We start from the raw sequence: 21,467 nt of genomic DNA on the forward strand, positions 1-21,467 counted from the left end.
AATCCTCTTGCTTCAGATTACCAACCAAGTGCTGGGATAGCATGAGTTAGCAACCACACCTAGCTAAAAATAGAACAAAAATTTTAATAATTTGTTAACTATGTTATTAGTTATTTAAAATATAAATGCTTTTAGCTTGCTAAACACATTATTGCATAGTAGTCACTAAAGAGTTCAATATGGTAACTGGGATGATCACTAAGAGACTGAGGGTGCGTAGTATAGATGATGTGTATGCACTGGAAAGAGGAAGAAGTAAGTGTTTAAAAGACACCCAAGGGTAAGTCAACCAATATGAACTTCATCCAGAGAAGCCTCCAAAACACCTTTTTACAGGAAACTTTACCACAGACTTACACAGTCTGGGGCTGGGGTAATCAGGTAATTGCAGCCTCCTCTAGCCTCCCTGCCTCACACAGGCAAAGAGCTGATATAGAAGAACCTCCCCCCCTTTAGGAGTTCTTATTCTCATTTATAAAAGAATTTAAGAATGAACTAGAATGGAAGCTTTAGGATAAGTTTATTAGAGTTTAAAGGGAAAATCCTCAGGAAAGGCAAGCTGTAAATCTCATTTTCTGCCTTGAGGTGGAAAATGGACAGAAGAAGGAAAAAGTCATAAAGCCACAGCCTTTTTGAGCCAGCACAGGAAATTTTAAATAAAGAGTAAGGAAGCCCAGAATGTTCGGGCAGGCCAAAGTGTTACAGAAAGCATACTTAGAAAAGAGATAGGAGAAAAAGAGAGGTTATGCTTTTGTGACTTCTTCAGGAAAGCAGGCCAATCCATAGGAAGCCACCTGCCTGTGACGTATAAGCGCTGCTCTAGGGGCAGAGTTTCTGGGAAGGAAGAGTTCACGATCTCATTAACACACTAGATATTCCACTTATTTCTTTAGCAAGACTTAAGATGAACCTACCTTCCACAGGGGTGGGCCTGTGACCAGGTGATCAACTAAGCAAAACCTGAAAGTTAAACCTCTTCCCAGGACAATCTTCCCAGCTCCTGCCTAGTGTCATCCAAAGGAGCCTTTCTTGCTACTGTAACAGAGCTGTATCTAAGAAATACTTCTGAATTGCTCAGTCCAGGGGCTCAGGTCAAATAGAAACTTAGATTTCATTAGAAGATTATAGAATATTTTTCTCTTAGCACCTTAGTAGAGCATCAGCAGGACTCTAGTATATGTGGCAGATTCCATTTAAGAGAGTTACAGACACAAACTCCATTTAAAGAATTCTTAAGAAAATCTAAACTTAACCCAGGGATCAGACCCTAAACTGAAGAAAACTGAAGTTCCTGTATTTCCAGACACAGCACATCTCCTGACCAGGTCAAGAGAAAACCTAACTAAAAGCCTGATTACCTCAGTTCCTATTACTGACACAGCTTGTCTGACTTTTAGCAACAATTTAAAACAATCAAAGCAATTGAAAAAGGAGTGGGAAAAGTCTGTAGAGAAATAAAAAGCAGGCATCTGAAACAAACTGAGATGCCACAAATTTTGGAATTATTAAAGAATCATCAGTGTGGGTAGTTTCATGACAACCAAGTAATGAGTCATTGAAATGAGATGTATTCATAGCAGCTCCCCAAGCTGAAATGGAAAACCAATCTTAAAAAATGAATAAAGCCCTCAGAGAATAATGTCCAAGAACTGTATGACAGTTCCCTTCTGAGATGTCACAAACTGATGCTGGTAATACCATAAAGAAGAAAGAGCTAGGAAAACTGTGAAAATTATAAAAACTGAAAATTTTCAAAGTTAATAACATACCACACCACATGTCTGCAAGCTCAGAGGAACTGAAATATGGCAAATTCTAAAACATTTATACCTACGTATATTATATTCAAGCTGTAGACAGATAACAAGAAAATCTTGAGGATAACAAATAAAAATTAGCTCAGGTCTAGAACAGGCAAGAATGACACTGGGCTCCATCAGACACTATGTAAGTGTCAAGTGAAAAGTTTAAAGTTCTAAAGACAGTGTACCAACCTGGAGTTCTGCATCAATGAAATTAGGCATCAAAAGTAAGAACAAATAACATTATCAGACAAACTAACAGAGGAGGCACACTTCATCAGTAGACTCACTTGCAAGGAATGCTTAAAGAATTTTTTCAAGAGAAGCAACATAATGTATGTTAGAAACCTAGGTAGATCTACACTTAAAAAGAGGAACACAAGAGAAAATAAAAGTGAAGGCAGGATGCAGTCGCAGTCCAGTGTTCTCTTAGGGAACTTAGGACACGTTGATACACGAAACGAAGTACTGCCAGGCTAGAGGGCAGCCAGATAGAAAAACTGGGAAATATCTGAACTATGAAATAGAAATACAGTATCATTTCAAAGTAGACTTAGAATAGTTATAAATAGAGACTTCAGGGGCTGGAGAGATGACTCAGTGGTTAAGAGTACTGGATGTTCTTGCAGAGGATCCAGGTTCAATTCCCAGCACCCACATGGTGGCTAACAACTGTCTATAACTCCAGTTCCAATGGATCCGATGCCCTCTTCTGACCTCCATTGGCATTGCATGACATGGGTGCACTTACATACATGCAGGCAATACACTCAGTAATTAATTAAGATTAAGATGCCAGGAAGTTTGATTCTCATGAGATTTCCCTTATAGAGGCATCTACATTTCTCCTGTGTCACCACAGTCTTTCTTGTGTGTGTTTGTGTGTGTGTGTGTGTGTGTGTGTGTGTGCATGCTGCATCAGAGAAACAGCTGATGTCTCATCTTATCATGACGATGTTTTCTGTGGTGACAGTTCTGACCTGTTCGTTTCCTATGTTGATTCACCTTCATGATCTCATTTGACTTTGATAACTTCTTACAGGCCATATTGCCAAATGTACACAGAATGCGCCAATGTATGAATTTGATGTGTGTGTGTGTGGGGGGGGTTAATTTAGCTTCTCACAATTCGCTAAGAGAGAAAAAATTTAAATGCTCACTTAAAATGAAAGAATGCACAAAATAAGGAAAGGCATAAAAAGGGAAAGAAACAAAGAAAATCTACAAAGACTAGCAAACAGTTGCAAATATGGTAAACATTCATCAGCTGTATCTATAATCACTCTAAATAGGAATGGTCTTAATATGCCATTTAAGTTGAACTATGTTGAAATATTTTTCTGTGAAATTTTATTATTTTCAAATTCTACAAATAAAAAACCTCAAAGAAAATATTTACAAATCATAAATGTGCAAATGACTTGTGCTCAAAATATATAAAGAAATTGAAAACTTAAGAAGACAACTAAATTAGGGGATATGTAAAAGTTCTTATAAAATGATTAAACCAAAGTATATTTATTGATCATTTCAAGTATTCATCATTTGTCCTAGACAGCCTGCATCCTCTTCTGCAACTAATTTCAAAAGGTCAAAAGAGAAGCAACAATAAGAGAGACAAAGACATCACTAGCATGTGAAAAGATGCTGAGTCTCATATGTATCACTGAGGAATGATACATATGAGGCATCATTATGTGAGGCATCATTATGCATCACTGTGCAAAATTAAAAGCTGACAGGCATGCAGACTGCTGGGAATCTTGGTCACTGCTGGTGGAATGGGAAAGAGTATTGCAGCACTGAAATGCATCTGGGCAGTTTCTTACACAACTAAACACATGTTCACACATGATACAGTCCCCGTGTTCCCGGATATTTACCTAGTTAAATTAACTGAATGCTTATGTCTACACAGACATCTGTAAATGAGTGCTGATGGCAGTTTTATTCACGAAGGTGAAAGAAACTAGAATCAGGCAAAATGTCCTTTGATAAATAACATGATAAATAAACTTCACTGTATTATACAAATGAATAATATTTATTATTAAGCAGCAAAAAAGCAATGAGCTATGAAGGTTTAAAAAGAGGTGGGGGAATTCTAAATGCATATTGTTGAATGAAAGAAGTCAGTCTGTAAAGGCTATATACTACATGATTTCAACAATAGCTTCATTCTGGAAACACAAACTGAAGAGACAATTTAAAAAGCTCAGGGCTAGTCAGGAGTAAGGGATGCACAGGGGATTTTTAGGTAGTGTTCCCATGCTGTCTGATCCTATAATGGAATAAATGACATTGTGCATTTGTTGCAACACATCATAGAATGTCCATAACGAAGAGTAAACCTTAACACAAACTGTGAACTTTTTAGTTCATCACATAGTAATAACATTGGCTCATTACTTATAAGGATGCATCACAATAATACAAGGTGTTTACAATAGGAAAAAACAAGGTGACAATACTGATACGGATATGGGAGCTCTGTTCCAGATTACGTTTTCAATAAATATTAAAATATTTTAAAATAAAGTATGTCAATTTAAAAAACAGTACGTGTTCCATAAAAGATTCAGAAAGGCAAAAAAGACGAAACACAAAAAATAAAGCAAAACCTTCCAAACAAAACTCCAGGCCCAGAAAATTTCCCTGATAAATTCCAGTAACATTTAAGAAACATGAGAAATGAGTAGCCTTCCAGCTCTGCCAGAAAGTAAAAGAGTAATTGTTTTCCCATTTTGTGAGACCTTCATTATTCCAACATCCAAAGCAGATAAAGACATCATAAAGCCACAAATATCCCTCACAGATATGGGCATGAAAGTGCTCAGGAGTCTATTAGCAAAGCAAAAGTTATTAGAAAATCAAATCAAGCACGGGGTAAATGGAAGAATGAATATACAAGAAGCCATCAGTGTATGTGAGGCTGGTTCAACCTTCAAATATTGAAGTAATCCACCATATTATCAAATCAGGAAAGTGCATAATGACAGTAGACAAAAAATAAACTATTTATGAAACCACAACGTTCATTTGCAATGACTCTCCCATTCAAGCTGTAGTAGTGCAAAAAAGTAGTAAAACGAATCAACAAAAACAGAAAATTCACTTTATTATTTTATTTATGTATTTAAATATTTTATTGAGTTTTTTTTGTAAATTTCATATAACAGTTCTTAATCAAATTTAGACTCCTTTCCCCATCCATGACCCCAGCCACCCCTTCACGTTATCTCACGGATCCCTCCATACATGTTAAGTCCTATTCTGTCAAGCATTTGTACCCAGATGTCCTTTGTGCAAGTTCATCCATTGGAGCCTATAAGCCTATCTAGAGATCTTAAGGAAGGCCTATGCTCCCTCACCCAGCAGGAATCAGTCTCCAACAGTTCCCAGGGTAGGGCCGGCCTGTCACCCATCTCCCTTGTCTTACTGAGTTGACATGGGTCTTGTGCCTGACACCACCATTGCCTCAAGTTCAAAAGAGCAAGCTTCCAGTGGCCTCAAAAATCACTTTAAATCACCTAATAGGTGAAAATTTCCTTCACCTGATAAAGGGCATGGATAGCTAACATCAAACTTGTTATCACAAAACTGAATCTTTTCTATAAGATTAGGTGTCTCCTGTTCAACATCGCACATGTATCAACTAGTTCAATGAGAAAAGCAAAAGAAACAAAAGCATACAACTGATGGAGAGAGGTGGCGTGTCTCACAGGTTAGATGGTATTACTGTTAGTATCAGTCACTCTCAGTCCTCTATGAAGCATTTGACAAGAAAAGTCTGGAGACATTCTTGGTTGTCATGGTTTAGGGTGGGGAAGGATGCTGCTGCCACCTAGCGGCCAAGTGTCCTGTCAAGCATTTCACAATGTAGCGTCTGTCCGAGCTACTCTTCCCTGCCTTAAAAGAGAAATACTTTGTCCCAAATAGAGCTAAATTTATAAGTTGCTGGTCTACGTAGAAATCCCTAAAACACTGTGCCTAATATCCCATATATGAGTTCAGCAAGTTAGAGAATAAAAGGTCAACATACAAACATCAGTGATATTCCCAGACATCAGGTATAAAAAGAAATGAATTATCTATGATGTCTGCTCTTATTTTGAGGAATTTGCTCTGCTATTAGATGTGGGATGAGGTTAAAAGTGACCATATACCTGTGGAAATGGGCAAGAAGCCACAACTCTGGCAAGAAACTATTGGCAACTGATCACTGCTGGGTGAGGACGGTTGATCTTCTTTAAGGGAGTGACTAGACAGCTTGAACAAGCTCCAGTGGATGAATTCACACTGAGGGACATCTGGGTACACAAACTTGACTCGATAGGCCTTAAGATATCTGACAAAATGCATGAAGTCCTATGGGTGGGCTATGTGGGGTTGCAGATAGGGAAGTGGGGGCTAAATATGATTAAGATGTGTTGTATGAAATCCACAAACATTCAATAAATTATATATATATTAAGTGACCAGCCCTTAGGAATCCTGGGTTCCACTCCCCGTACTAAAGAGCAGACCAAAACATTCAAAGTGCCAAGCACTCTAGGTGTGGTTTTCATTTTATTCTTCTGATTTTTAGAAATGAAAGTCTTGGTAAAATATCTTACTTGGGTTACAGTATTGAGTGAGGCTTCCCAGAGGACTGAGGTGAGAACTACAGACATGAGGTAGCTGCCCCATCTCCGTGGCCTCCTTTAAGGATTCCTGCAATGGTGAAAACGATTCTAAGAAAGTCCCAGGTTAGAAAATGCTTTGGAAAGTCTTCAACTAAAAATAGCTTATCCATTATTATTGAGAAATGAGTAACTTAATAATTGCTACCTACCAAGCTCTGTATATCCTACCTCTCTTTGCTTCCAAGACTTCTGGACGCAGTACTGCCAGTGTCTTTTGTAATTTCATACTTTTCATTGCTTTAAAATCAGGGAATAAGATATTGATGAGCATAGAAACCTTAACCATGTTATCTTCAACTTCGCAATACTGAGAAATATGCTGTCGTTCTAAAGATTCTTGCAAACTGTAAAAATCCAAAACAGAATGTAAGATTATTATTATAAAGTTTAAGGACTATGCCTAAAATTAATGTGTAGTATATTAATGAATTACTTAGAGTTTAGTAATATAATAACTGAATGCCATGTAAATAGATAAGTTGAACTTGCTTATTACATCCAAACCCAGAGTTGATCCAAGTAGTTACACAATGTCATCTCTGCTGGACTTTGGGAGAGGATAAGCAAAGTTCAATGTGAAAGTCACCTTTTATGAACTTTCTATTCTTTCTTTTGTAAAGAGCTTTCCACAAAATTTTGACTTTAAATTCAGTCTTTTAAAACAAGATTACTCAGTGTAAATTTCATTCTCAAGTAAGACATTTTTGTTGACCTTTTCATCAGTTACTTCTAATTTGATTGGATTGTAATCAGCAATTTTTTGTTAAAGTTATGTGTGTGTATCAGTTACTTTTCTTGTTGCTATGGACAGAGCATCCAAAAAAAAAGGCAACCTAAGGAAAGAAGGGCTTATTTTGACTCACAGCTTGAGGAAATAGTCTATCATGTCAGGGGATACTTGGGGTCAGGGTATGAGGCAGCTGGTCACATTGCATCTACAGGCAGGAATCAGAGAGAGATAAATGTAGGTGCTCAGCTTTCTTCTTCTTATTCAGCCTAGGATCCCAGACAATGGGATGGTACTATCCACACTTAGGGTGGGTCTTCTCACTCAGTTAACTGGTTCTGGAAGAATCCTCAGAGACCCACCTAGTCGTGTATTGCTATGGTGATTCTAAATTCAGTCAAGTTGACAGTGAAGATAAATCTTCACCATTTGTGAACAAAGAAAATTTCCTTGAGATATGTAAGGATGTTAGATAGATCACGTATTATATATTGGCTATAGACTAGGTATTTTTTATTTCTCTGTGTCCTTTTTGTCTACTAGTAGGTTATTTTTAGACATTTCTCCTAAACTCTTTAATAATTTTATCTGCATATTTTAGTTGCTACACTGATTCATAACTTTTTGGATCACTGTATCTTCAGAAATCTTGACTTTAACATTGTGTTCTTCCCCATCAAGTTAAGACACTTTTAAAGTCTTTCTGGCCTTCTTGCATTTTACTATTTTTATTTCTGTTGTGCTTCCTTTAAATAAAATATTGATGAACAGATTTGATTAGATTTTTGATTTTGAAAGAATTTAAATTGGCAGGAAAGTCATAACACTGCAGTATTGCTCCTTATCTGACACACCTGCTATACACATTGCTCACTTTTGCCCTGTTCAAGCCTCAGCTCTAATCTTCCACACCTGGGGACAGACTTCTAGGGTAGGCTGGGACATGGAATATGAGGGAACAGGTTTTTGCACAACCATTCAAATGTAAGTTTCAGATATTTTAACAATTCACCCTTAAATATCATATGGAATTTTACACTGATATAGATACATTATCTCATAAACAATCCACTTTCAAATTTCATCATATTCTACTTTTTTGACAGAGTCTCCCTAATCCCAGCCTGCCTGGAAGTCACAACGTGGACCATGCTGGCTTCAATATCATAGAGATCTGCCTGCCTCTGTCTCCCAAGGGCTGGGATTAAAGGTGTACCACCTCACCCAGTATCAAATTTCATCATAATCTTAACACTTTCCAATGTATAATAATTATCTCTAATTCAGCATGCAAGCAGGTGTCCTGTCATCTTGGTCTCTTAATCTCTAAGATGGTTAATCTTAATTGCCAGCTTGATGGGATTTAGAATCTTCATGGAGACAAACCTCTGGGGGTGTCTCTGAGGTATTTTCTAGATTAGATTAACTGAAGTTCAGAGATCAACGACATGTGGGTGACACCATTCTATTGACTGGGCTCCAGACTGAATAAAAGGAGAGCAGGAGCTGAGTAAGAAGATTCATGTCCTTTCTGCTTCCTGACTGTGAACCCAGTGTCAACATCTGTCTCAAGTCCTGGACCAATAAGCTGTGAGCTAAATAAACCCCTTTTCCTTAAAAAAAATCCTTTACTTTTGTCAGGATTTTGTGGCAAACAAGTATTTAATACAACCTTCAACAGAGCCTCAGCTTTTTTGCAACTTATGATACCGATATTTGGAGTCCAAACCCCTTCTTTCATAGACTCACCCTTCTTTTAGATGTCTTCAAACTGGAGAATGGCTCAGTACTTTCTGTTATATTCAGATTATACATCTATGATAGGAATATTATTTAAGTGGTCCTCCTTAGGGTTCTCCTAAGTCCATCACAGTAGGAGTTATAGGACATCGGTTTGTTTTTGTTTCTGTTTTTTACCATTATTGGTGATGTCAACAGGGATAAGGTGAAAATTCAGTTTCTTGGCTAAAAGGCTAAAATTTCTCTTTGGAATTAATAAGTTACAGCACTATCACATATTCATCTATTTCAGGAGTCCCAAACAAACAAAGGGCTGGGACCTATGGCTCAGTGGTTAAGAGCACTTGCTGCTCTTGCAGAAGACCTGACCCAAAAGCAGATTTGGGAAGAAAGAGTTTATTTTGGCTTACAGGTCCAGAAGGGAGACGTTCATCATAGTGGGGAACACTGGCAACAGTCAGGGCAGGCAGGGCAGCAGGAGCAGGAAGCTGAATGATCAATCACAGTTTCCTCCATACACAGGAAGCAAAGAGAGAAACAGGAAGTGGGGCAAGGCTATAAACCCTCAAAGCCTGCCCCCCATGACATGCTTCCTCCAGATAGGCTCCATCTCTTGAAGGGTCCATAACCTTCCCAAATAGGACCATCAACTGGGATCAAGTGTTACAGTATATGAACCCAAGGAAGACATTTCTCTTTGAAACCAGCACAGAGATTATTTTATGAATGGTGTCTGTTATCTTTAATTTAAATAAGAATTTTATCAAAAGTGAAAGCAAACTGGCTCTGTATAGCTAGAATGAAAAGAGAGCTCACGTAGACTAGAATAGGTATTTTCCAAAGATAGATGAGTACACCAAGATGGGCCACAGTTATGATGGTTCTACTTATGATTTTTATTTTATTTTACAGTAGTAAAAAAGCAATTTACTTCATTGCAGCCCTTGTTAACCTCATTTACAATCTGTGGTACCATCATCTCTCTCTGTGATGAACGGCAAATAGTGATCAACAGCTCTCAGTCAACCATGTGCTCGTGGGGGCCAGCAACTGACTCACTATGCAGCTAAGTCACGAGGCTTGGAAGGTTAGATATATTAAATATATTTTCTATGCATGATATACTCAATTTATGATGGATTTATTGAGGCATAAACTCAGGGTGTTTGAAGGAGCATCTATGTATTTATAGCCAGTAGGAAATTTCCCCTGTAATCAGTTTTAAAGATTTAAAAATGAGAGACCCAATCATCTTATCTGCAGTCATTGGCTTATATAGGACTTCAATATACTTTAAGATAAATGAATAAAAGCATAACAGAATGAATTAATGAACAGTGAATTCTCTGTCAATAGTTATTTGTAGGGAAGCTAAGCAATATAGCTAGTGGATCTATATCTTCTGTAGAAAAATCAGAAAGCAAATAAATGACATTGTCTTCTGACTTCTGAGACAAATGTGTACACAGGTAAAACAGAGCATATAGTAAAGGGCCATCATGAAGGAATCTGGTGTGTGAATGAAAGTGACAGTGCCTTTGGTATACTTTCCCAGCTCTCCTTTTCCCTAGTCAGCCACTGCAGCTGACAGGACATCACTGGCCTGGAGGAAGTTTCCCTGTGCCATATGGATTTACATATGAGGTAGTAACCTGAGCAAGTCCCATGTTCTGCTGCTGCCCTGGACACAGCTCATGTGCATGGAAGGAACCATCAATCACTCCAAGTCTAATTGCTTTGCTTTTAACTCCTCTCTGCCTCACCTTGTATCTTCATTCCCCAGAGAGGTAATGAGGAGGCTCTTATGGGGAGACATGGCAATGAAAAGCAAAGGTGAACATGTTTGAGTTATTTATGATAGTTTTATCTTTAGACTTATATGTTCTGAATTTACAGCATATCAGATGAAAGTGACAACACCTATTACTCCCTCCCTCCAGAACAAGAGCTGTGGAAATAACAGCAGGTGCCAATGAAGATGCCTCACATCACCCACACCGTCTGCTTATGGCCATTGCTCAGGACATGCAAGGCCAAAGGCAAATGGAATTCCTAAGTTTAGAAAGAAAATAAGCAAACTTTGCCAAAGCATGTTTGCCAAGTCTCATTCCAACTCCACTCTGCCAATTAAAATGTGAACCAGCCCATGTTGTTATAGGGCTGTCTAACAACTAGAGTCAATTGCTTCTCAAAATTGGATGTAATGAAGACTTACCTGACCCAAAGCACCAATGGAATGTTGACTTCTCTTACACTGATTGTACTGTGTATTTCTCAGAATTTTTATTATTTTTTTGAGATAGGGTCTCCCTGTAGCCCCAGATGAGCTGAAACTTGCTATGTAGACCAAGCTGGCCTTGATCTCACAGAGATCTGCCTGCTTCTGTCTCCAGAGTGCTGGGATTAAAGACGTATGCCACCACACCCAGCTTCAGAACTATTTTTTTAATGGCTAAAAAGGGCAGATATAAAATCTCATATCTTACAAAGTAGCCAACACTTCCCACGCAGAGCTTTCACTGCCCCTTCATCATCACTTGCCACAACAACCCTGGCAGTAGCCCTCACTATTTCCAAAGCCCTTTGTCATCCAATGAATTCCCTTCTGAGTCCCTCTATCCTGCTTAAAACTTGGAACTAATGACATCATAATCTTGCTCAGGAGTAGAGCATTTGGTTCTGTGTTCCAGTCCCAGCCATACAGTAACAAAACAAATTCTAGAACTGTCTGCTACCTAAGAAATAGAAAGTTGGCAGGAAACAGCAGATGTAGCTACAAGAACAGTTAGCACAATTGATTGATAAGACAAGGAGGGAAGAGCTTGAGATTCTCAGACAGATAATGCAATAGCAACAAGTCACAGGGCAGCCGAAGACAGAGTCACAAAGTCTCCAGATTCATATACCTGAAATAGCCTCTTGTTCACCAACCTTTTTCAGGCACATCCCAGAAAACTGTTACATTAAACTCTGGATCTTAGTTTTTAACAATAAAAGGCACAAACAACTGCACATAAACCAGCATTCTGAAAATTACTTATTTTCATTTTTAAATATTTAAAGTTCATTCACAAAAATTTACATTTATTTTGTTATCACCAATTTTTAATCCTAATCTCCTCAAGTAACACTAATATTTTATGGCACTTAGAAGGTAAAAGAAAATGTGGGGTGTTGGAGGAGAAAGGGGATTGTCAGGGGCTATGTGTAGTTCCAATATACCCACCTCTTAAGCCACAGATAATGAGGGCAGACTGATATGCTCAGATTTAGAAAGACAAGCAGGAAAACTTATGCTACTTCTATACTCTTGGCATAAACTTTCAGGGCAAATACCAGTTTCTCTAGCATATAATATTCTAGGTTGACTGAAGGAAATACTTGTAGTTTCAACATAAAAATGTTTGTCCTGGGGCAGGGCCCAGGGGTTAAGAGCACTGACTGCTCTTGCAGAGGACCTGGGTCCAATTCCCAGCACCTACATGGTGGCTAACAACCACCCATAACTCCAGTTACAGGAAATGCAACGCTCTCTTCTGGCCTCTGCTGGTATTGCACGACACGAGTGCACTTACACACATGCAGGCAATACACTCATAAATACAGAATAAAAATAATAAATCAAATATTAATAAAATGTTTGTCCTTAAGTTTTGAGACATTTGAGCATATGCCTGCCCCATTACCTAGTGACACATTATAAACTAGAAAGTTCTGGTCCTGACTACCTGTCCCATTTCTTCTTTGTCACTGAAGAAGAGGCATAAACTTGATCTACATTTTTATACTCTGATGACTCTTCAGCTTTTGCATTGGTGTAAAGTTCAGGTTGTTGCTGGGGACTCCCTGGTTCTTCTCCTTGAGAGACAATGAGCACACAGCTTAGGCCAGTTGTCATGAAAGACACAAACTCTTCAAAGTCAGGCTACAAAATAAAATGAGAAACTGTTTCTCTCAGGCTCCTGGCACAGGAGCATTAAAATGGCAGCCACTGTGAAAATTCAGTGAATCTTCCCCTTCATGGTTATTAGGCAAAAGTGTATTATCTTTAGAAAGCTGTTTGCAGAGACATTTGGGGGTAACAGAATTTTAAGGATAGCAGGACTTTATTTTAAAGATAGCACAGCACAATGACTTTGAAACAACAGGAAAAGTCATCTGCAGGGCTTATTCAATCACCATCTTTGGGAATTCAATCTTTCTAATTCAATAGCTAATTCACAGTTTGACCTAAAATGTCCCCCAAAGACCATGTGCTCGATCACCAATCTGTGATGCTGCTGGACATGATGAAACATGGAAACAGAAGAGTGTGGAGTCACTGGGGTGTTTCCTTGAAGGAATTATCAAAACTCTGGCACCTGCTCTCTCTGACTTTAAAATAATTATTTATTATTTTTATTTGATGTGTGTGAGTGTATTCCCTGTATGTATGTAAGTGTGCCCATGTCATGCAGTGCCCACAGAGGTCAGAAGGCATTGGATTCCCTGGAACTGGAGTTACAGACAGTTGTTAGTCACCATATGGGTGCTAGGAATCAAACCCGGGTCTTCTGCAAGAGCAGCCAGTGCTTTGAATCACTGAACCATCTCTCCAGCCCCCTCTCCTACTTTTCGCTTCCTGGCTTCATGAAGTGAGCAGCTGTAGTCTGAGATGGGTACCTAACTATAACATTCTGCCTCACCACAGGCACCAAAGTTGTGGGTCCAAGTCACTAAGGACTGGTGTCTCTGAAGTCATGAGTCAAAAGAAAACTTTCCTTCTTTTAAGTTGGCTTTTCTTAGGTATTTTCATCCCAGTGTCAGAAATTTGACTTACACAATAGGTTTTAGGTGGCATTCCTAATTTGGATTTTCCTAAAAGTTCACATTTGTTGGTCACATGGTTGGCTAAATCATTTATTTTTTACTTGTGGGAGCTGTGACCACGAGAGGTAGTTGGAGTGGTGACAATAGAACTTTCTGTGTGATTAACATGTTTTGTGCTCACCAACACAGTCCCTGGATATGGTTATTGAACACCTGAAATATGACTAGTGCAAATAAGATCCTGAATTTTTAATGTTATTTATTTTTAATGAATTTAAATTCAAATGGCCATATGCATTTAGTGCCTATCATATTGGACGGAATATTTTTAAATGTTTCCTTTATTATATTTATTTTATGTGTATGAGTATATTTCTTGCATGTATGTAAGTGCACCCATGACATGCAATGTGCAGAGGGTTCAGAATCGTGTGTCAGATTCCCTGGAACTGGAGTTAGAGATGGTTGTTAGCTGGGTGCTGGGAACTGAACCTAGGTCTTCTGCAAGAGCAACCACTACTCTTAACCGCTGAGCCATTTCTCCAGTCCCTGGATGGAGTAGTTTTATAAACTATGTCTCCTGATCCCCAAGGCAACACACTTTTTAATGCTTTGAAGCTGCCTTTACCATGTTCCTTCATGAAAAAGACAATTTAACTGAATTTAGACTTAGAGAAAAGACCCAGGTAAATGGTGGTTTACAATAGTCCTATGTACCTTACAACAAAGAATATCTTCAGCCCAGGATAAAAATGGATAGGAAAGGACTGGTTATTCATTTCCAGATGACATAACAGAAAGAATATTTCAATAAAACAGGAACCATTCAGTTTTCTCTGAGTGCTACTGTTTTCACTGAAGCTACCTCAGAGCTACCATCTTTGGTATCACTAAGATATGGACCCTCAAGACATTAGACACTTATTTAGCTAGTCAGACTTATTGATTTGCTGGTATGTATTGAAGGTCTTATTCACAGTACTCCACTGTACTTGAATATAAATATGAATACATAGTGGGTTCTAAAAATCTTCTTACCTGGTCTGCTCTATGACTGTAGAATTCCCTCACTAATTCTTCACTGAGCAGCATATTTTCTTCTGCTTCTATAACAAATCCTTCTTTGGTAATCTTCAATTGGGGTTAGGTCAGATACAAACATGATACAGGATAATATGTCAAGCAAATTATAGACATTTACTTCATGCTTACTAAATCATACCAACCGTGGGAAAATCCATATGATACTAGGTTTGAAGTGGCTCAGAAATGCATTAAAAATCCCTTTGATACTCTCTTAGTGTCTACAGTTTTAAGGTTTAACCAAAGATTTTAACATATTTCTATTATAGTTCACCACTTAAAAATGTGAAAAGTTGCTACATAATTCCAAAGAACGATATTACAGCTTTCTTAATCACTCATAAAGCAGTATTTTACAAGTACTTAGCTACTTTCAGAATCATTTTATTTTCTATTCTTTCAGTGCTTCCATTTTTGAAGGCTGACTAGATTGAATAACTGGATCCAATGATTTGTTGTCTCCAAGAATCATACCTCACTGGTAAAGACAGTCACAGACTGAGCATTAAATAATGGAAAACAATATGTTAAGCAAACAGAAACTGAAAATAGGCTGGCATAGCATTTCTGATATCAGATAAAATATTTATCAAACCATATTAAGCAAAAGGAGACTTTTAAAAGCCATTATGCTTTAATAAAGAGAATGATTCAGCAAGAATATACAACAGCCATAAATGTACATGCACCAAGTGCTGAGCAGCCAATTTTATAAAACAAATACTAATGCACTTAAAAGGTCAGATCGAGTCAGGTGTGTTGGCATAGACCTTTAATCCCAGCAATCGGGAAACAGAAGCAGACGGAGCTCTGTAAGATCCAGGCTATCTTGGTCCATATAGTGAGTTCCAGGTCAGCTGGGGCTACAGAAAATCAAATACAAAAACCAGCAGCTTTTCCATATACTAATAGAAAACTTGCCAGAAGGAAATCAGGAAAATCTGATTCTATAACAATACTTTCAAGAAGAAAACATGTATGAATAAACCTAACTAACCAGGTAAAACACTTATACAATGGACAATTTAAGATGCTAAAGAAAGAAACTAAAGAAGACATTAGAAGACAGAAAGACTGATAATGGACAGGCAGAATACTGCAGTGGCTATGGTATTTAAGATTCAACACTTACTTCACAGAACTAGAAAAAACCGTCCTGAAATTAATAAGGAAGTTCTTAAAACCCTTAATAGACAAAAGAATTCTTAGTAGAATGATCAATGCTGGGTGTATTGCAAGCCCTGATCTCATATTATATCACAGAACCACGGTAACAAAATCAGGATGGAACAAAAAACATGTAGATCAATGCAATAGAACAGAGGACCAAAAAACAAACCCTCACTGCTCCTGCCACCTAAGTTTTAACAGAGATGTCAAAAATATATTGGAGAAAAGACAGTCTCTTTAAAAACATGATGGCAAGCAATCTAGGTTTTCAAATGTAGAAGAATGACACTAGATCCACATCTTTCACAAAAAAATCAACTCAAAATGAATCAAAGGCCTTCATATAAGACCTGAAATTTTGAAACCGGCAAAGGAAAATACAGATAAAACACTTCAAGACACTGAAAAGGATTTTCTGGAAAGGACCCCAACAGCACAGGAAACAATCCCCCAAATCGACCAATGATTATAAAAGGTCCTTTAAAGCAAAGGAAACACTCATCAGTCTATGGAATGGGGAAAAAATCTTTGTCAACTATACGTGTGTGTACTTTCATCTCTACATGTGAACATAAGTCACAAAACTAAGAAAAATCATAAGAGAGGAGGAAAAATCTTAATGGAGGTGGGTAACAGAGCAGGTTCTGTAAGAGAAGTGGAGACTATGTGGGGAAGGAAGGAAAGTGAGGGGAGGTAGACCAAAGAGGGACACGTGGGAAGGGCTGAATGAGAACCAGGTACCACGGCGCATGGGAAAAGAGACCATGATGAAACCTAGTGTTTTGTATGCCAACCTGGAAAATTAATTTAAATATTCTTCCTCAAAAGTACCCAATTAGGAAGTCTAGAATTCAGGCTTCACCATGGTTTACATTTCATAATGTAATTTTACTTTGATGGCCAAATGCAGTTTCTCTGCCATTCAGGTATAATAAGTTGTAACCAAATGAAGTTTTGAAGTAAATATGAAAATCCCAATGAGATGCAAAATGATTAAATAAATGTGGAAACTGGACTCAAAGCAGCTCAGTAATTACAATGAATGTCGATAATGTCAGCTCGATTTGATTTGGTAGTATCTATGCCCAGGATATTCAGCATCAGTTCTGGAAACCAAATTCTACCAGTTCCATTCTCTTTGTGGACGTTGTAGAGTGTCACTCACATCTTACTGGCCCCACCCGTTGCCTTTTATCTGATATTCCACTTGAAGCTACTTCTAAAAGCTCATATCATGTCTGGGGCAGGCTTCCTAGTAACTAACAATGTAAAATTGAAGCAACATTTCAACTTCATGATTTCTCCTTCTCTACAGTTCTAAACGCAGTGTGCTTGTTTTGTTTTACTTAAAAAATTCCTTCTTTATTTTCATCTGTCTCACTGTATAGTCTTTTAATGTACTCCATAAAATTTTGTTGTTTAATAGATATACAATATATCTCTGAAATTTATCATGTAACAACCAAAAACTACATTGAGCTGATGATTAATAGTACTGTTTTAACTAAAATAACTATGCACTTTTGAAAGTTTTCAACATTGTAGGGATTAAACATACTCTAAAGAGGAACAGTTAACGTTTAGCATGTGGTATTTTATTTTTGAAATAATAAAGAGTAAATAATATATTAAAGGATGGTGTGCAATTTAGTGCCCCTGATCCCACCATATACCAGAATTGGCAGATAAAGGATTATCCTTAGAGAGTAATAGTAATTAAATCAATAAATAGTGTTTTATGACCTGTGCTATTGCCACTATAGCTAAAGGAGGAATGCGTGGTTGTCATAGATAGATGCCCAACCCTTCCTAACATGCCTCCCTCCCTGACTTTTTCTATTGCACATTCAGTTCCGGCATCATTTTGATTTTCAATATGAAGTTAGTGTTTAGGGGTCAGCAAACTAGGCTGCAGTTAAAATCTGACTCATTGCATGCTGTTGTAATTGATATTTATGGCTCAAAGCCACATTCATTTCCTTATATATTATCTATTGTTGCTATAGAAGACCTTATACAAAGCAAACCTGAAGACAGACACTCTGACCCTTTACAGGAAATGTTTGTCAACTCTGAATTACAACACAGTTTCACATATTTGTAAGTATATGTGACAAATGTAGTAACTTTATAAATTTCATATATAATGAATATAAACCACAGACACACATAAAAATTTTACAAGAAAACACTGAATGACTTCTAAAGTATCATGTATTGGAAAGGACTATCATTTATAATACATAGGAAATAAAACAAGTTAATATAAGTTTATAACAACAGTACATTGAGAATTGCTAAAAAAAAACCTTGTTACAATCCCACATAAAATCTAAAATTCTGACAGGTTATATAGGATCATAGTAAAGCAGTGTTTTAAAAGAAGATGGAGGAGTAGATGGCGGAATCCTTTTTAAGACGGGATACCTAAACATCTTTAGAAGTAGCGAGCACCACCAATTTACTATGCTCTGTTTTATTCTAAGGTATTATTTTGCAATAACTTAAATAACATTGGATAAATATTACTTACTTTTTCTTTAATTTCTACACATTTTCTCCTGAGTACAGCATCCGGTTTGATAATAGCAATACTGCAAGTTTCCCCTGCGGGGGGGGGAGCAAAATTTAATTTTCTTAGAACAAAGCCAAGATAATAAGGAATCTGGTAGTTAAAAATATAAATTCAATGCCAGGCCCATACCCCTGTTTGGGGACCATTTCCAATCCCACTGTTCCAGAGCTCAGGCTTTCTCTGCTAGCTAGTAAGAACCAGCCTGTTCTGTTCCCATCGGCTCTTCTTGGGCCCTTGTCAGGCTGAGGTTTCCAGAGAGCTCCTGACTAGCTAAGAGAGACAGGCAGATCCAGTGTGCAGAGTTACCATTCCTTTACTTTGCGACCAGCCCCAGTTGCTTAGGTTCAGGGCTCACACCTTCTTTGCTTAGCTAGTTAGAACCAGTCCAGCTGACACCCATCACCTGGACTTGGGTCCCAGCTCCTTTACCCTCCTAGAGAGAACCTGGCTAATCTGCCTGAATCCATTCAGTCCCACCAATAAAAATCCAAAAGAGAGAACATGAAGCCCAGCCCAACTAACTATTCAGAACAAATCAGAAAGCAACCAAGCTACATCAACAATATAAACAGAAATAAACTTCAACTCAACAAAAGTAGGCTTAGGTACACAAACAAAAACAAAACAAAACAAAACAAAAACTACATGCCCAGACTGCAATGAAAAAAAAATGAAAAATCAAAATAATTAAGATGCATAAAGCCCAAATTTACACATTGTAAGCATAGAGGAAGGAGAGGAACCACAAGCCAATGGCATTGATCAGATCCTCAATAGGATTATAGAAAAAAAATCTCTGCAGTCTCTTATTCTCTAAAACTTAGGCAGTCGTGGCTTTCTGTATGCACTGCACTCTGTTGTATAAGAAAGCTTCACTGGTGCGAGTTGAGAGATGCATTAGCATTCCCTCCACCCCCTGTTCTGCTATATTCTATGAGTCTTAGGTATTATAGAGGTTCCATTGTAGACATGTCACCTAGGGCTGGGCATCTCTCAGACATATATTCCCTGCATGTGACCAGTTGTGGAACTATGTAATAGCCTCCATCTGTTCCAAAAAGAAGCTTCTTTGATGAGTGGTTTATGGTACACTTGTCAGTTGTTGGGGGTATATGGCAGCATGGATAGGGTAGGGGATCTAAATTTAATTAAGAACTATTGAATGAAATGCACAAAAACTCAATAAAAATATTTTTTAAAATCTTCCTAAATAGGAAAGACATGCCCATATAGATTTAAGAAGCACACAGAGCACCAAATAGACAGAACCAGAACAGAAACTCCCCATGGCATATCACAGTAAAAACACAAAATGTACAGGACAAAGAAAGAATACTGAAAGCTATAAGAGAAAACAAGAAACATATAATTGAAAACCCATCATCTGAAATTTTAGTACAAAGTATAAAAGCCAGAATTGCTCAAGCAAAGTATTTAATGTTCTAAATGAGCATAGATGCCAACTCAGAATACTTTACCCAGAAAAACTTCTATCATAGTTGAAGGGGAAAGAAAGATTTTCCATGACACAGATAGGCTGAAAGAATTCATGTCCCAAAAAATAGTCCTACAGAGAATACTCAAACCAATACAAAGGACTGGAGGAAAGAATGACCATACCCAAGAAAATACAGGAAGAAAAAAAATGAAGGCATAATTACAGAAATACAAATATAGGATTAAGAACATAAACAAAAATTAAAATGGTATAACCAACACACACCTTTCAACAATAGCTTTAAATATTAAGGACATCAACTCCCCAGTCAAAAGACACAGACTAGTTGAGTAGATTAAGAAACAAAATCCAACTTTTTGTAGTCTGCAAGAAACTCATCTCATCTGCAAGGATAGGCACTACCTTAGGGTGAAAGGATAGAAAAACATATTCCAAGCAAATGGCACTAAGAAACAAGCAGGCATTTCGATTCTAATATCTGACAAAATAGACTTCAAATTAAAATTAGTCAGAAGAGATGAAGAAGGTCAGTTCTCTCTGATCAAGGGAACAACTGACCAAGAAGGCATTACAACCATGAACATATGTGCCCCCAAATCTTGTAAAACTGATTTCATAAAAGAGTGCTACCGGATTTCAAGACACAGATTAACCCCAACTCAGTAACAGTAGGTGACTTCAGTGCCCCACTCTCTCCAATAGACAGATCAATTGGACAATAATAGAGAGACGTCCGAATTAAATGATACAATGTGGAGAGCCGTAGGCCCCCACCCCAGGAAATAGCAAGACCTGATTCCTGGCAAAGCTGTTTTTCAGACATCAAGGCTGGCCTGGTTTGAGATTAACCAGATGACTATACTTGAAAGCCTCACACAAACATGTTATTCTAACTCGGGCACTTACCGCTTGAGAGACTCCCTCATTTCTCATGGAACTGCTTAGAAAACATCTTTGCATTACCTTGTAATCATGCAAGTGTAACCTCTTAATTGATTTATAACTTGCTATATAGAATTGTGGTGTTACTATGGAATTTACTCTGTGATCAATTGGTGTGGTGTAACCTCCAGGTACCCATGCTGACTGTCTCATGGGTTGGGATATCTGGCGCCCAACGTGGGGCTGGATATGGAGGATCCAGTGAGGGAAGAAGGCGTCCCCAAGGAACGTTCCACAACAATTTTCACTCTGGAGTCGCCGAGGGAACCTGCCTCGGCTACAACCAGAAGTAAGTATCGACGTCTGATTATGGGACAAGAATTAAGCAGGCATGAAATTTATGTTCAGCAATTGCAGGATGCCTTATGGACGCGAGGAGTAAAGGTTAAAATAGAGGATCTATTGAGGTTCTTTGAATTTATTAAGGAAACCTGTCCTTGGTTTCCCCAAGAAGGAATAATAGATATTAAAGGAT

The 21,467-nt window shown here is 37.8% G+C and overlaps 1 protein-coding gene across 1 annotated transcript in view; it reads right to left on the bottom strand.

Moving 5' to 3' along the window:
* Nme8 (NME/NM23 family member 8) overlaps positions 1-21,467 on the bottom strand; it is a 99,922-nt gene that overhangs the window by 46,709 nt on the left and 31,746 nt on the right. Inside the window, exons 7-10 of the mRNA XM_008845436.1 lie at positions 18,550-18,623; positions 14,802-14,894; positions 12,683-12,879; positions 6,656-6,831 (exon numbers count right to left, since the gene is read on the bottom strand). Coding sequence (XP_008843658.1) covers positions 6,656-6,831; positions 12,683-12,879; positions 14,802-14,894; positions 18,550-18,623 — 540 coding nt within the window. The remainder of the gene's footprint in view (positions 1-6,655; positions 6,832-12,682; positions 12,880-14,801; positions 14,895-18,549; positions 18,624-21,467) is intronic.

The sequence above is a fragment of the Nannospalax galili genome, unplaced genomic scaffold, assembly GCF_000622305.1.
Source record: "Nannospalax galili isolate Female #2095 unplaced genomic scaffold, S.galili_v1.0 scaffold962, whole genome shotgun sequence".
NCBI lineage: Eukaryota > Metazoa > Chordata > Mammalia > Rodentia > Spalacidae > Nannospalax > Nannospalax galili.